This window comes from Astyanax mexicanus, chromosome 7 (genome assembly GCF_023375975.1).
Source record: "Astyanax mexicanus isolate ESR-SI-001 chromosome 7, AstMex3_surface, whole genome shotgun sequence".
NCBI classification, from domain to species: Eukaryota; Metazoa; Chordata; class Actinopteri; order Characiformes; family Acestrorhamphidae; genus Astyanax; species Astyanax mexicanus.
Genome location: NC_064414.1, coordinates 8,474,387 through 8,490,870, shown reverse-complemented (window position 1 = coordinate 8,490,870; position 16,484 = coordinate 8,474,387). Strand labels below are relative to the sequence as shown.

At 35.2% G+C, this 16,484-nt stretch overlaps 1 protein-coding gene across 2 annotated transcripts in view; it reads right to left on the bottom strand.

Annotated features, from left to right (window-relative positions):
- Nucleotides 1–15,996, bottom strand: part of wdr35 (WD repeat domain 35) — a 33,028-nt gene extending 17,032 nt beyond the window's left edge. For both annotated transcript variants that reach the window (XR_007440041.1, XM_007247535.4), the window contains exons 1-18: nt 15,731–15,996; nt 14,800–14,917; nt 14,425–14,496; nt 13,313–13,405; nt 13,093–13,221; nt 12,768–12,901; nt 12,345–12,510; nt 11,607–11,752; nt 11,149–11,274; nt 8,542–8,727; nt 8,215–8,247; nt 6,996–7,056; nt 4,830–4,974; nt 4,469–4,538; nt 3,894–3,947; nt 3,621–3,730; nt 2,383–2,599; nt 660–740 (exon numbers count right to left, since the gene is read on the bottom strand). Coding sequence is in view for 1 of the 2 variants with exons in the window: in XM_007247535.4 (XP_007247597.3) it covers nt 660–740; nt 2,383–2,599; nt 3,621–3,730; nt 3,894–3,947; nt 4,469–4,538; nt 4,830–4,974; nt 6,996–7,056; nt 8,215–8,247; nt 8,542–8,727; nt 11,149–11,274; nt 11,607–11,752; nt 12,345–12,510; nt 12,768–12,901; nt 13,093–13,221; nt 13,313–13,405; nt 14,425–14,496; nt 14,800–14,917; nt 15,731–15,754 (1,965 nt within the window). In the remaining variant the exon portion in view is untranslated. The remainder of the gene's footprint in view (nt 1–659; nt 741–2,382; nt 2,600–3,620; nt 3,731–3,893; nt 3,948–4,468; nt 4,539–4,829; nt 4,975–6,995; nt 7,057–8,214; nt 8,248–8,541; nt 8,728–11,148; nt 11,275–11,606; nt 11,753–12,344; nt 12,511–12,767; nt 12,902–13,092; nt 13,222–13,312; nt 13,406–14,424; nt 14,497–14,799; nt 14,918–15,730) is intronic.
- Between the last annotated feature and the right edge of the window lie 488 nt (nt 15,997–16,484).

Below are 16,484 nucleotides of genomic sequence, written 5' to 3'. Positions count from 1 at the left end.
TTAGGACTCCCCCTAATAATGCCCCAACACCAGGAGGGTGTAGACCAACACATGCCTCCTCCGACATATGTAAAGTCAGCCACTGTGTTATTTCGAACTGCTTATGCAGCATTAGCGAGTAGCTTGGAGAAAAGCGCAGCGACTCGGTTCACCCTTTGGAGTGATGAGAGGAGAGAGGCCCATCTACTGTTCCCACCCAGAGAGAGCAAGACCAGTTGTGCTCTCTCAGGACTCCAACAGCTGATAGCAAGCTACATGAACAGGATTCAAACCAGCAATCTCCCAATCATAGTGGTGGTGCCTTAGCCCCTTTACTGTGTTAAACTTTTTTGATGTACGGACCAACATAATTTCTAAAAATTCCCTAAAATAAATTGTTTTTACATTGACTTCCATTGAAAGTTAAGATGTTTTTTCTCTCTCCTGCAAAGTTGCTGTTTTGGAGATACTTGTTTTTCATTGTACAGCGACATTATGTTATTAGATTCAGTAAGACATTCATTGTATCGTTTCGATCTCTAAAGTAAAGCCTTTTCAGCACCGTAGATGATGTTACTACAACAAAGAGGGACCTACTCTATAGTAAGACCCTGATTTTTAGAGAAACAGTGAATGAACAGATGTCTAGAAACTCTAGAACATGTAGTGGAAGTACAAACCTTCATTATCTCATCCAAAAGAACAGACTTAATTTCCAGATCTTCAAAGTTGCAGATGAATCCAGATGTTTGAATTGGTTCCTACGTTAAAAATATGGGAAAATAAAAATATAAAAGCAAAATTATTAGTAAAGACAAAAATAATACCCTAAACAGACATTAATAATAAAAATCAAAGTCACAAAGTGACTGTTGACCAAACTCTATTGTAAAATGCCAGTAAAGGTGATAAAATAGACCTTAAGGTCAAACTTACAGGAGCTATTTCTCCCAGACAGGATGTTATGTCTACATATGTGGTTGGGTGGTCTAGGTCATGTCCCGTAACATGGTTCATTAAGAACTCCTTCTGTGGACTTATTTAGAAGAAACAGCTCTGACTGAGTCAGCTCAGCTCAATAATGTACCTCGTCCCTAGTTATGGGTTCTGTCATTATAGTTATCAGTTTTTGTACTTTTGTTATAATTGCAAGATGAGTTTTCATGATAAACACAGAACAAGTTGCAAAAAAAGACATGAATAACTGCAAACTCAAACTGCTTTGCCCACAAGAAGCAACAAAGGAACCTCTAGGTTGTCAGGGTTGCAACAACAAATCAAGTAAAATGAATAAAGTATGAATAAAATAGTTGGCAACTAATTTAATAATCCATTTGTAGGGTCTACATTACTTTACACATACGTAAGTACAGTTGCTACCCACTAATATGGGGCAGTAAGCCAACCAAAGCTGTGGAGTGAAACTAGGGGAGAAGAAGAATAAGTTAGTTAATTCTATTTTTCTTCTCACCCTGCCAGAATAGTTAAACAAGATTCTTTGTAAATTTATATCTCATTACATTTAGTACACAAATTAACCTTAGCCTGTTTACCCTGAATGTTCACTTCCACCTTTAATTCCACCTTAAATATAGTAGGTTGACCAGCAGTTTCAAATCAAGGTGTAGTTTTAGTCAAGCTATCGTTCTATCCTTTTATCCCTTTTTAAGTGTTACTAGATCCTGCAAGAGTAGTTAAACAAGAAAGTCTTATATATATATATATATATATATATATATATATATATATATATATATTATATATATATATATATATAAGTCCAAATATATATATATATATATATATATATATATATATATATTTACATTACATAAATTGCTAAATTGTGTTATTAAATAATAGTAATAATAAAATGAATGTAACTGTTTAAATCATTCTTCATGTAAACAGTAATATTTTAATAATGGTAGATTTAGAGAACATTAGTTCTTTAAAATCTTTCCTACCTGAACAATATCTGGTCAAATATATATTCACTGGACTTCCCTGTTATCCTCAGCACATGACAGCATCACCCAATGTCCATTTATACATTTAATTTAGTAGCTATTAACTTAAAAAGCTGTATTTCAAATTTTACATTTTTATCTGATTAATAAACTATTAATCAAAAAATAATCAACAGGTTAAATGAATTGAGTGAGGTAGAGGTCCCCACAAAAGCCGTATACCAAACTACTTCTCAAGAATGTGCAGCCAAATCTTCAAGTAGAGTACACCAAATTTGTATTCTAATTTATCATGTTTACATCAATATCACACGTCAAATATTCTGGTCCATATCATGCACCCCTAATTGATTGTAATAACAACAATTGAATTGTATATTGTATTAAGCCAATATTAAAACATCTGTTTTTAAAGCATCTAACCCTCTCTTACCTCTGGGTCTAGATTTCTGAAGACGTACATCCTGGTCTTTTCCATCATGGCAAACAGGTCAGGGTTGTCGTTGGCCCATTTCATATCCCACACGTCTTTGCGCTCAAATTTAGAGGGGTCTCCAGCTGAAGCCCCTTCCTCTGCATCTCCTAAAGACCCACGCGTCTCTATGTCAAAAAATGTCAGCACTCCTGTCATATCTATAATAGCCAGCCGGCTGTGGAGAGAGAACAAGTATAATAAGTTTCAGCATGGACCTCACAGAGTACTGAAACATTTATATTTGCAATGACATGAACAGTAACAGAACTGTCAGCTCTGTTCTACATAAATCAAGTGTTGTCACTGTGTTATACCACTCTTCTTCTGCATCACAATGCCAAAGGCCGTTTTTAAGAAAACAGAATATTACTTTTGAAGTTCACAGCAAATTTTTGCAATTTTTCCTTTTTTACAGTAGAATTAGTTAATTTAACAATTAATTAAAGCCTGTAAACTTTACATTTTACAGAGGATTGCCATAATAATTAACAGTCTAATTAATAAGTGAATTTAACACTTATTAACTTCTTAATTAGGATTACAGTAGTAACCCTGTTAAATTTGGGTGAATTTAACACATTTTAACCATTTCATCCAGATCACAGTAGTAGCCCAGTTAAATTTGAGTGAATTTAACAATAATTTACTGTTTAATTAAAATCACAGCATTATCTTTTTAAAAATATGGGTGAATTTAACAAGAATTAACAATTTATTTACAATCATCATAGTAAGCCTGTTAAAGCTAAGTGAATTTAACCATAATTAACCATTTGATTAAAATCACAGTAGTAACGCTGTAAAAATAAGAGTGAATTTAACACTAATTAATTGCTTAATTAAAATCACAGTAGTAAGCCTATACAAATACTGGTGAATTTAACAATAGTATACAAAATATTCATAAACACTGTAGTAACCCTGATAAATATGGGTGAGTTTAAAAATAATTAAGTGCTTAACTAAAATTACAGTAGTAAACCAGTAAAAATATGGGTGAATATAACTACAATTAACTTTTTAATTAAAATTACAGTAGTAAGTCTGTAAAAATAAAATCACAGTAGCTTCACAGTACAAATGAGTGAATTTTGAACAACAAATGAAGCAATTAATTAATATATATAACGTAAATCCCTATAAAACTATAAAACACAGCTGCCAGTGATTTAACAATGCTGTTAATGTGCACACACCTGGAGTTGCAGTTGAGAGACAGCTGGTAAGCCCTGTAGCTCAGAGAATACTTCTGTAGGAGGGTAATACTGGGCAGACTGTATTTCTGCAGAACCCCAGACTCACGACCCTGTAAATACACAAATACGCAGACAGACACAATCTTTCTTAAGCATAATAACTGAATAACAAGCTGGAAGAGTTGGTGTTTTGACTTAATTCACATACAATCTTTAATAACTAATAATGAAACAAAGCAATATTAAAAGTCTTTAAAAGATAAACATACATACCACTATGAGGGTTTTGTCCGATGCTGTGATGCAACAGATGGGATCTCTCGTTGCCTGGAGCAAATAAGAAACAACTGTAAAACATGCACACAGATACATCTACAAAAGAAACACTCTAAAAGTATAACTGTTATAACTCTATAAGTATTCTTATATAGCAGTAAGCAGTTCTTATATCTTTCTATTAATGCTGTCTTTTTTTTGTGATTTTTTACATGACTGGACACTTGTCAAAGCATTTCAGTGCTAGCTGTACAGTGTACAACGTGTTTATGTAACTGCTAAATTTTGGATTTATGTTATAATGAAGCTGTGTAAATATGTGAGCTGTGCTGTCTGTAAATATTGAAGTCAGTAATAAACCACACAGAAGAACCTGTCTCTATGCTTATGAAATGAAGCTTACTGAGCTGACACTGTGAAGTGTGTGTCCCGTACGCAATGTTTTATGGGTTTTTCCCACTAATCCCTTGACAAGGAGATGAAAAAACTTCCACAGGTGTTTATGACTGTGTGTGTCAGTCTTGCTAACATATTAGTGATCCTGGCAGTGAGTGTGTGTGTGTGCCACTCACTGTGAAGGCTTTGGCGAAGTCGAGAGTCCCGTCGCCGGCTCCAGTTGGACTGTCATCGATGTGGTAAACTCTGCAGGAGGGGAGAAAGATTGAGAGAGGAGAGGGTGATGATAAAAGAAAAGGTGTATCTGTATTTTTGCTGCAGCGTGTATGAAGAAGCAAGCCTGGCAGTACACTGGGTTCTCCTCTGCCTTTTTGACAGTTAAAGTATTTTCACACACCACTATGAATGGAACACCGCAAGCCACATCCTAGATGACGAAGGCTTGCGCCTCCACTTTTTCTTTTTGCGTAACTAGACTGGTTCTTCTCAAAGCTCAAAGCCTCACTGTTAAAAACTTGAGGTGTCCTTTACTCTGACCTTTCACGGCCCTCTTTCCTGGTCTTGGCGACCTGGTTGATCTCCAAGGCAGTGAGCTTTTTGGCTACACGGTACTGCCAGGCGTAGAAGGCCTCTTTGGATGCAGCAATCACATGAGTCTTTGTCATGGTTATAAACAGAGGGTCTGCAAAAGAATAGAGAAAAGAGACAATTATTACAGCTAGTTATGTGTTTCAAAACACTATACTGTCAAAACTATTTGTTCGCCTGCCTTGTGCTTGGAGACGTAAGTCTTGGATGGAGGGTCCAGGACCGCTCGGCCATTGGAAACCCATTCCATGATGCTCTCTACTATCACATTACATGAGGCACCCATGCTTTCACTAATGCATGCCTGGGGGTTAGTTTTATATAGATGTGGCCATCGAAGTGATTCGAACACCAGAGTTCAATGACTTGGATGGGTGAGTGAATATTTTTGGCAATATAGTGTAGATAGCCAAGCCAGCTGTACCACTGTCTATGTCTTCAGGAGCTGGACTGACGATCTGACTAGATAAGCAGGTATCGCATTTTTATTTTATGTGGGTCGGACCAATTACATTACTATAAAATGTCACGTTCTGCCTTCTGGAGATCTGAAATAGGCTGCAAGTCTGGGAAGCAGTGTAACCAAGTTGCTGTCATTTGCTGGAAATGAAAAACTACAGGGGACTACCAAAGCAGTTGCTATTAAACTGCTACAAACAAGCTCATGTTTATCAAAATGTATGATAAACAATTAAGACAACATTTGAAACACCTTTTACAAGCTTTAAATAACACAATATTACAGGTCATACTTAAAAACATGTTAGAAGTACATATTGCCACTCATCCAAAATCATCTTCTCAGTTGATTAGATTTAGTTCGGGGGATTGTGGAGGACAAACACTTTTTTACTGTTTTCTACATGATTCTACAGTGTTCCTTAACTATTTTAACGTATTTAATATTAATATACAATGTATAAAATAAATTAAATTAAGAAATAAAGAGAAACATTGAATGAGGAGATTCAAACTTTTGTTGTATGTAATCAGATCTACTGTTAACAAAGGCCATCCATAAAACACTGCTCATCATTTGCGTTCTACTGGCCTCACAACAGCACACAGTGCTTGGACCCTGAGATTGTCATTCCAACACAAATTATATAAAAGGAAGCTGACCGCCCTGGTAAATGAAAATGATTTAAACTACTTTTAAACTACTGTCCACTATTTTAAAAGCTCCTGAATGAAGAAATCTTAATAAATTACAATGAAGCAAATAAAATGTGGCTTTTGAACGATAATGAAAGATAATGCTGTATTTCTTATATTTGAACAAATGTTCTTGCCCAGCTTCTACTGCAGTGGTCAGACACAAAGCCATACAGCAGCAAGAAACCCTCAGAGTCTCAGAGCATAAATCAGACTGATTCTAACAGGAAAGACTTTGTCTGAGAAGCAAACACAGTCTCGCCCTGTGAATACAGTCCGTTCTTTTGATTTCTGCTCTAAGCCACTGCAGTCACTGACGGCTACCCCAAAACCATCAGCAACCCTTCTGACCCTCAGAGGAATTTAGCAGGGTGCCTGTAAGAGACCAGTGTGAACTCTGCAATGGAAAGAGACGGCCGAGAGTGGGAACGCTGGCTCAGGAGATCACGAGACAAGCACACTTTCAGATCCACATGGAAAAAGACAGAGTTGAACAGACTTTGATTTGTGCTGATGTGTTTTATCAGATTGAGTTGTCCTTAATTAGGCATTTATGTGTTTATAGTTGATATAATCAAGCAACAATGCTAGTGAAAATTTCTGGGGGTAGATACAGTGAAAAGGTTCACCAATATACTAGTTAAAGGGTTCTCACCCTTTCTAGTCATACATGGTAAAACATGTATAAAATCATACAATAAAAACACAGAAAAAAAAACAGTTTTTACAGACATTATTACTATACATAATACAAAAGAACAATGAGGGCTAAAATATGGAATCTTACTGGCTCAATAGCTCAGTGTTTCTAGCATATCCCTAACAATTTCAGTTACAGGCTAACAGAGATTCCCATATCTTCACCTCCAAGCAGCACTATTACAAGACAATCATTATTCCCTTGATCTGTGCATGGTTTTGGGTCATCAGCATATAAAAAACTGATTTTGTTTCACTTACCAATGTCAATGTATTTGGAGTCCAGGGGAGTTCCGATGGAGTTACACAACACCAGCACATACTGCAGAAAAAAAAACACACATTGCATATCAGCTTACAACAGCTATTTTATAGGTTATGTGGCCTAAGCAGGTAAAAGTGGCCCAAATCCAATCTTTTTCCTTATGTGTGACACAAATATGTTAGTTGTGTGGCTGTGTGACTAGCAAAAAAAAAAAAAAACTTCAATGTGTGGTGCTATGATATGATAGGTATGCGATTTAGGCCAATATCTGAAATTATGTGACTTATGACAAGGTGAAAGGAGTAGAGGATAAAATGCCTGACTGAAAATAAGGGTTTCATTGGAAGGATAATGAAGCAACAGAGCTCATAAATAATAATTGAGGTCTCTCCTCCAATAATGTTACATGGCTAGCGCAACCACTCAGTGTTTCTCATAAAACATGCAGACATGAACATAAAAAAAATAAAAAGCTTAAAAATATTTATTAAAAGAAAAAAAAGTTAATAAAAAGGGCTGACTGTGTGTCTCTGTGATAAGCCCATCTGCAGCCTGAACTCATGCGCAGCTGCTGTGATGCTAAGTAGAATGAAACCATAACTTCACATGAAGAAATGCTGTTTTGAGCATGTGCCTCAGTTACACAGCACAAACCGTTCAGACAAATGTAAAATATGGGTCACATTAAAAAGATTGTGTGAATGGTTGAAAAGAAAAAGGGTATTTGGATAGAAAATCGGATTTGGGCCACTTCTAACTGCTTTGCAAATGTAGCCATAATGTCAGCATAGACGTATCTTAAACTGTCTAATGTTTTAATTTATAGTCATTTACAGTACATTTATTTTTCTATATTTCTATTCTTAGATTTAATTATGCAGATTAAATGGTTTCCTGCAGTAAAACCATTCAATATGACCTGAAAAACACTCTTAAACATACCTTCCTCAAAAAAATATATAGACAGAACTACTACAGAAGTCCACGGGTAACTGGAAAATTGCATAAATGCTTACAAATATCTACAGTGTATGACCAAAAGCATGAAAACACCCTTTTTAATTACGGAATCCAGGTGTTTCATCCGCACAGGTCTATGCAAAAATACACTAGAACATTAAAGCGAGTTTTACAGAAGTCAGCAGTGACTTTAAACATGGTACTAACATATCATAGAATGCCAGTCAGGCAAAGCTGGTTCTGTGTTGCTCTTACCGTTGATGCTCCAGCTTCTGGGTCTGGATCTTCCTGTTCGTGAAGTCCAACAAACGAGAAAAGATATTTGAGAATGGACGTCTAAAAACATCTAAAATGAGAATGTATGGCTAATCATCTGGTTGTAATTAATATTATTTGAACACTGCATCTCTAACACTCAAATGTTAGCATTAAAAAAAGACATTTGTAAAAGAATGTGTTAAAATATCTTTCAATCACTTGTTTTTTGCTATTTTTTGCTAAAAGAACAACAGCATGTACAAAACCAGTTTTTTGGACCTCTGGCCGAACATTCTCTTAGCATGAACATGTGTACGTGTGTACCTGTGGATGGGAGTCATCAGCTTTGGCAGCCAACATGCAGAAATCTCCACAGGTGGTGACTGAAATCAGGCTCTTTACATACTTCACAAATTTCTCATTGTTCTTTGTATCCCAGAAGACCACGCTGTACTCCATCCTATCTGGTCGTGTGTAGGCATATACCACAGTGTTTGAACAGTAACCCCACTAAAAAGGCATGAAGAGAAAGAGAAAAAGAGAGCAGAGCAGCAATTAGAAGCAAGAATGCAATATACTTGTGATGCAACCTAAAAATAACAATAAATTAGGTATGAGGATAAATCCAAAAATACTGTACAAACTGTTAAGCATGGTGGTGGTAGTATTATGATCTGGGGCTGTTTTGGTGCAACTTGAACTGGTACATCGCTCAAAGTGAATAAAATAATGAAGCAGTAGGAATTAATTCTAAAGCCTCAAATCATGGTGGAAACCTGGACATAATTGGGCAGGTACCACTTTAAAATAAGACTACCTTTATAAAGGGTTTATAAATGATTCACAATTAGTTTATTAATGGTTACTAATAAGGTTGTAAATGCCATAAATATAATTAATAATCAGTTATAACACATACATAGAAAGGGCAACAATGACCTGTTGTCTGTCAAATAGTGAACCTACAGCCATCTACACTGTTGCCCTTTCTACATATGTGTTATAACTGATTATGAATGATTTTTAAGGCATTTATAAGGCATTATTAACCATAATAAACTAATTGTAAACCATTTATAAACCCTTTATAAAGGTAGTCATATTTTAAAGTGGTACCATTGGGCATTTCAACTAGACAATAACACCAAACACACAGCAAAGATGAGTATAGCTATTTTCAGTACAGTGGCATGGTTTGTAAATGAATGAATCAATGATTGAAATCAGATTTGTATCTCCATAAGATTTTAACTTATTAATACATTTTACATTAAAATGTAAAAAACAGATATGTGCCACTGCTTGTTAGCTACATTAAGCTAACACAAACAAATCATAAAAATCGGATAAATGGAGAAAAGAAAGATGACACAGACTGCATTATGCTGTTGTCTGGAATGTTCTTCTACGCAGGTTGGAACAAACAGTGACATGCTGATGCAGTGCCCATTTTTCACACCAAACTAACTGTGGGACAAATATTTGAGCATTACATCCTGTTTAGTGAAGGGTTTGTTCAGATGTTCACGTTTTTTCTCACACACTCAGCCTGACTGGTGCTAAAGAACTCAATAAGCAATTACAGTTACTTTTTATCTTTTCTATGTTTGTGGCATAGTAAGAGGTGTGCACTTAAGAAATAATTGCAAGCAAATGGGGTTAAGTACAAACTGTATTCTTGTTTTAATGCCATTATATTAATGTAATTGTGTTATAGTTGTCAAAAGCAAAAGTGAAAAACTTCAAACTTTCTAATTAACAATTTAATTTCCTTTTTTTTCAGATTCTTGGTATAAAAGCTTAGTGAGGTGTACAGCAGGGAACACTACTAATGTAGTGCGCATTACCGAGATAAAGACCTTAGCATGCTTCCTTTTCAGCTACTACCCAATCTGCTTATGAGCATTGCTACATAGCCAACACTACTGGTGCTCCAAGCTTCAGGGGGAAAACTGTATACTGTATATACAGTTAGACCTCAGTGTTCGTTTAATCAGTGCAATATTTATTATAGGCATTATAGACAGAACTAAATTAAGCAACAGGAAATGAGAAAAATAATCTTCTGGTGAATTAAGTCATATAGCAATAGACCACCATGGAATATTGAGTGGCATAGTGGTCTACTATTGTCTACTATTGTCTATTAATATTTACTGGAATATTACAAAAAATGAAACAGCAAAGCAAAGAAAGAAAGCCCAAGTAGTTTTGTATTGTTTTATAGTGTTTTTAATGCAAGCTAATATATTGCAGCCAAAGAGAAATCTAAAAGATTAGAGCAAAGTGAAGACTGTTGTCAAACATCTACATGCTTAAAACTCCTTAATAGGCCAGAATCTTTGTAAATCGTCCGCCTGACATTACACCCCTAAATTTTGAGGATTTTAAGGAACGTTACTGAAAATCATAATTGTAATTGTAATAGAAAGTATAGAAAAATAGTCAAGTAAATTTGCAGCTGTCAAAATATAATGAATAAAATCATAAAACTGGCTCTTTCCTGAACTTCATTTTTGAAATCAATACAAATTCTGAATACAAATCAAGCATTTTATGTCCTCCAAACCTTTAGTTTTATTATGTTTTATATCTATTTTTGTGTTGATTCCTGTTACTGATCTGGAATTATTAATTGGAGTAGAGAGAGAACAGGTAGCTTTTCCAAGTGTCCTGGAGGAGATTTCAAAGCCCTCAAATTTGTGGTGTAAATAAGTTATATTACTGCAGAGAATAAGGGTATTGTATCACCTACACCTGTAGCCTGTAGCCTGTCTATGACACTGAGCTTGGAGAGCAATGGCTGTTTCAGAAATTGCAAACTTAGTTTGCTTCCATCCTAATAAATCAATTCCCCCTGCTGCTTTTAAGCCAAGCTCCCTCAAAGTAGTCCCTCAAGACTACTCCTCTGAAGGTGCTCTCGGACATTACCTTGTAATCAGGTCTGATGTTGGCAAAGTAAATGAAGGAATCTACAGCCAGGCCAATCCGCAGTCCTCCACCTTCCCACGATACAGCAGTGATCTGCTTCCCAGGAACCTTTAGAGTACGAAGGTGCTGGACAAGAGGGCAAAAATAAGTCATGTCATACTTAATGGGGCAACATAATGAATATGTGTATATTTGATTGTACATAAATTGTAAATTAAGGGCAGGTGTGGTTATTAGAACATAGTTCCACTAACTGATACAGGTCACTTGCAAGAGGACACAATACAGACACAATTTGAAGACAAATAGCCAAACCTACATTATGTGTAAAAAGAAATACTGTAATATGCTTGAATGGATTAACATAAAACTAAATGATTTCACAACAAGGATATGTACATGTACTTAAGCAGTGCATTAAACATAATTTCATATTCAGATTCATCCGTTGGCCTCACCTCTCCAAATGGAGTGTAGAAATTTAAAACATTCATATCTTTATCACCGCCAGAGCTCCTGAGAGATCCTGCAATAGCAAGTACGCTCCCGCAGTGGTTCCACTGGATACTGGCAACATTCATTCCGGTCTCGATTACTATTGGATCTATGCACACAAACAAAAACAAAATCCTGCATTTACACAGTTCTGAAAAAAATCTGGGTTGTTCAGACTACTGTCTGTTTTGTGATTGCATGTCCCTCTGACTACCCTTTCTTTGTTTTCAAAAATCTTTTTCACAGTAAAATTGCTAAAATGAAGATATATTTCACACTATAATTCAGCATGATAAATATGATTATATTCTAGCTCTACTGTATTACTGTGTCTCTGTAATTCTTCTTAGTTTACGTCTAGAAATACAATACCTATGCAAGTCAACCAGACTGCATATCCCATATTAACCTGTCTTCTCAGAATCAGAATTAGAATCACTTTATTTCACCAAGTATGTTACACACACAAAGAATTTGGCTTGGTGAGAGCAACACATGTATGACATGTAACAATTACACAGACTATTGACAAACATTATACTACGAAAGAAGGTACAATAACCTTCAATAACCTACAATAATAGAAAAAGAACGTACTAAAGGAATAAAGAGCACTGAAGAGCAATTTAAACTAAGAGATAAATTTAATTTAATTTAATTAAATTCACTGTCTCTCTTTCTATTCTCTTTATTACACTTACTGTCATCATTCTCAAATCGCATGACCTGACAGCGGCCGTTGTCATAGCAGATAGCAAGGCACGGGCAGTCTGGCTCAATGTAACCTTCCGTTCCAGCATACCAGTGAATCCCTGCAATGCTCAAAGGGCCCGTCACATTCATCAAGCAATGCAGGGTCATCTTCATCTATAGGAAACACATTAAATCTCTCAGTGTCTTTATCTTATGACTTCATAAAATATTCAATTTTAAAGAACAGTCAAGCCTAGAGTACTGGCTCTTAATGACAGTTTAAACTCACATTATTTACTGCATCTACAAACAAAAAGTAATGAAAACATCAAACCTTTCAGAGTACAGGCTGCCCTAAAGGTTTCCATACAGTGTAACTCTACAAACAGGTCTCTTCTAATTACAAAGCAAATAACACTGCCTTTACTCACAATAAAGTTGCCCTGATTATCGTAGATGTGGATCTCTCCATTGGCCATTCCAAAGAGTAGGATCTTACTGTCTGGAGACCAGGCCACATGAGCCAGCTGGATCCCCTTCAGCTCCTTCCCCCAGATCCTGTTCCCTACAGAACCAGGAGACACATAAATCATTATCAGAGTTTTACAGAAATCATGAACAAAGAACCATGGCGAGAATAAAGGTTTAGACATGTTATCTGAATCTATAGAGTAGAAGTAAAGTATTATCTGTAGGTTTTAGAGGTTTAGAGGGTAATGGGTCAGTGTATTTTTATATTATTAATAACCAACTCACCGTCCACTGATCCAACAATGACAGCACCATCTTCATACACAATACAGATCTTCTCTCCATCTGCATTCCAGCTCATACTCCTCACCACTGACTTATTCCTGTTATTAATCATCTCCTCGTACCAGGAGCCTGTTTAACAAAGAGCACAAAGAGCAGTTACAAACACACTTAAGCTTATTTTGAGGGTTTCATCTGAGGGTTACCATAATATCACACCCACCCTTGTAGAGCATCCAGACGATGATGAGGCCATTCTGGTCACTGGTGGTTAGTTTCTGGTACTGTTCATTCCATGTGACTACCTGTACAGCTCCTGCAAAACAGAAGAAAACAACAGTATAGTTCTATTCTAATTCTATAGTTCAACTTGTGATCCTAAAATAATATCACAATATTTCAGGTTATATTTGTAATAACAATATTCTTCGGGACAAGACAAAATATTGAACATTTTAAAATTAATTTCAAGAACAAAATAAATATTAAAGTTGTATTTAGTAGAAATAAAACAGTTACATACATTTAGTAGAAACAGAAACATCTGAAAAACCTATGACTGTTTTGTAAACTGCAACTTTCCAAGACCTTGATTTTGTCTAAAATAATAATAGTGTAACAAAATATTTAAAAAATCAAAAAATATATAACAAAAACAAAGTAATGTAACATTTTAAAATGTCTTTTTTTCTGGATAAATGTGACCTAAACCATTATAAGATTTTCTAATAAATTATTATTATAAAAAACATATACATTATTTAAAACAAAACAAATGTTATTTTTATTATTATATTTAGTAATTTACTTACTGAGAAAAATGATCCAATATTAAATATTTTTTAATATAAGAGTTTTTTTTGCATTAATATTTGTTTAACTAGGTTATTTTTATCTACTTTTAGAGCTTGAATCTGATGATGTTTTAGGTCATATTTATGCAAAAATACAGAAAATTCTAAGGGTTCACAAACTATTAAACACCAATGTAACAATAAAAACATCTACAAAATAATAGTGTAGAGTAGTGTAGTGTAGTGTAATGTAGTGTAGTGCATTTAAAGTGTAAATCAACTGCTTTGAAGAATATCATGATATTGAGCTTTTTATAGTGTCAGAATTTTTGGCCGTTGTTTTTGCATAAAATATGATACGGCACACCCCTAGTAAACACTTACTCATCCATTATTTGTTCTAAGATTAAGAGCATCTACTTCTCTAGAAAGAATTTACACTAATCATTGTACGACTGCTCTAGGAATTTTACTGCATTCAGCACTCTGCATTTGACACAGTTACCTTCAAGCTATGATTTTTGCCTCATATGTTTCTTACCGCTGTGTCCTTCCAGGGTCTGATTCATGGACAGGTTGCTGGGAGCTGCAAGACCCTTCAGTTTTGCATCATCTGGAATATGAAAATGGCAACAGGTTAATACTGATTATTCAAGCTATTTTGTATATCCAACATGTATTGTAAAACTACATTTAGTGGCTCCATTTATCCTACAAAAAGAGCAAGAGTAGATTTTACTCAGTACTACCTTGTTCCTGCTGTGTCACGAGATCTACTTCAGGTTTAGATTTACTAAGCTAAAACAGGGTCACTACTGTACGTGTGCAATAATATTACATAACCAGCTTTTGTAATGAGAATGATGCAAGCAGTTCCGGTACACACACAGACTGGCCACAGAAAAAGCTTTTTCACCTGTTTGGGTTTCTAACTTCAGAACCTTCAGTAGGCCTTCATCCCCTCCACAGGCTATGAAACCCTGATTTTTGTTCCAGGAGACACATTTCAGCCGGATGCTGTTGGGTATGGCAATCTGGAGATGAAAACATAAAAGCATGTCTCTATTACGTAAAATTAGTTTGACAAACTAGCAGAAGTACAGTGGTATGAAAAAGTTTGGGCACCCCTGATAATTTTTATGATTTTTCTTTATAAATCATTGTTTGTTCAGATGAGCAATTTTAGTTAAATATATCATATAGCAGACAAACACAGTGATATTTAAGAAGTGAAATGAAGTTTAAAGGATTTGCAGAAAGTGTGCAATAATTCTTTAAACTATCAGGCAGCTGCAGAAATTTGGGAACCCTTGTGGTTTTATTGATTTAAATTCCTTTAGCACAAATTATTGGAACACAAAATTTGCTTGGTAAGCTCATTGACCCTTGACCTACATACACATGTCAATCCAATTATAACAAAGTCTGCTAAACCATAAGTAATATTAGAATCCACACAATGTGAAAAGTTATGTGAATGAGCTGGTCTGCTGTCAGTAACTAAACTAAAGCTTCAGGTGAACCCGGTGTTGGTTTTTGACTGATATGCAAGTCAAACTAACGTCTGAGAGCCAACCTACGTTTAGCTAGCTAGTTAATCTAGTTAACTAAATATTATTATAATTTTGGTTTCAAATATCAAAAATGTAGACTCCCCTGCTGACAGAAATCTATCAGAACTAACCTAGCTGAACTCTCAGTCCCCAGTTCAGCAGCTCTGTTTATCAGCTACAGAGAGTAAAACAGCTGTTTTCACATTATTTCGCATTAATTTAAGGTTTAAAATCCCGTTTTAAGTACAGAGAGTCGAGCTCGAGACCGTTAGTGAGTTAGCTTATGCTAGTTACCTTCTTGCTGAGGTAAATAAACATCGCTGCCGTTAGCCGTGTTAGCTTAGCTCAGCTTTTAGAGTTTTTCTGCTGTTTTTTTTTTTGTTTTTTTCCGCTCCGTCCTCAGCGAGAGACTCCTTCAGGCCCCGGCGCTCTTCTTTGCTGATAGAGTCAGTGCAGAAACGGCTCTCAGAGCTTCAAAATAATCATATTTATTCTTTGAATTAAAACAACACACAGCATTATTATCATCAGCGCTGCGCTGCTGCGTTCCCTGGTTTCTAGGTAACCGGCTACAGGAAATGACGTATTCCTCCGCGGGAATTTAATTATTTTTAATAATAACAGTAATAATAATAATAATAATAATAATAATAATAATAATAATAATAATAATAATAATAATAATAATATTAATAATATATTTTAACATTATTATCTTATTTAATAATAAATATGTTGCAAATATAGTTAAATTATTAAAGAGCTACTGAACCCTAAACAATATATTTTTTTACATTAAGTGCAGAAATGTGTTCTTTGAAGTAATGAAGCATACCAGTTCTGCTTAAAAAAATTATAAACATTTCCTAACCTTTAAAAAGGTCTTTTATTGTGGTAATTTTACCTCTGCAGCACTCTCTCAGGTTCAACTGTGCTACAGGCGTGGATAATGTGTTCGTGCACTTTGGTATGCAGACACATCACAATATGCAGATCGGTCTATCAATAATACCACCCCACTGGTGATGTCCAACCATCTGTGTCTCAG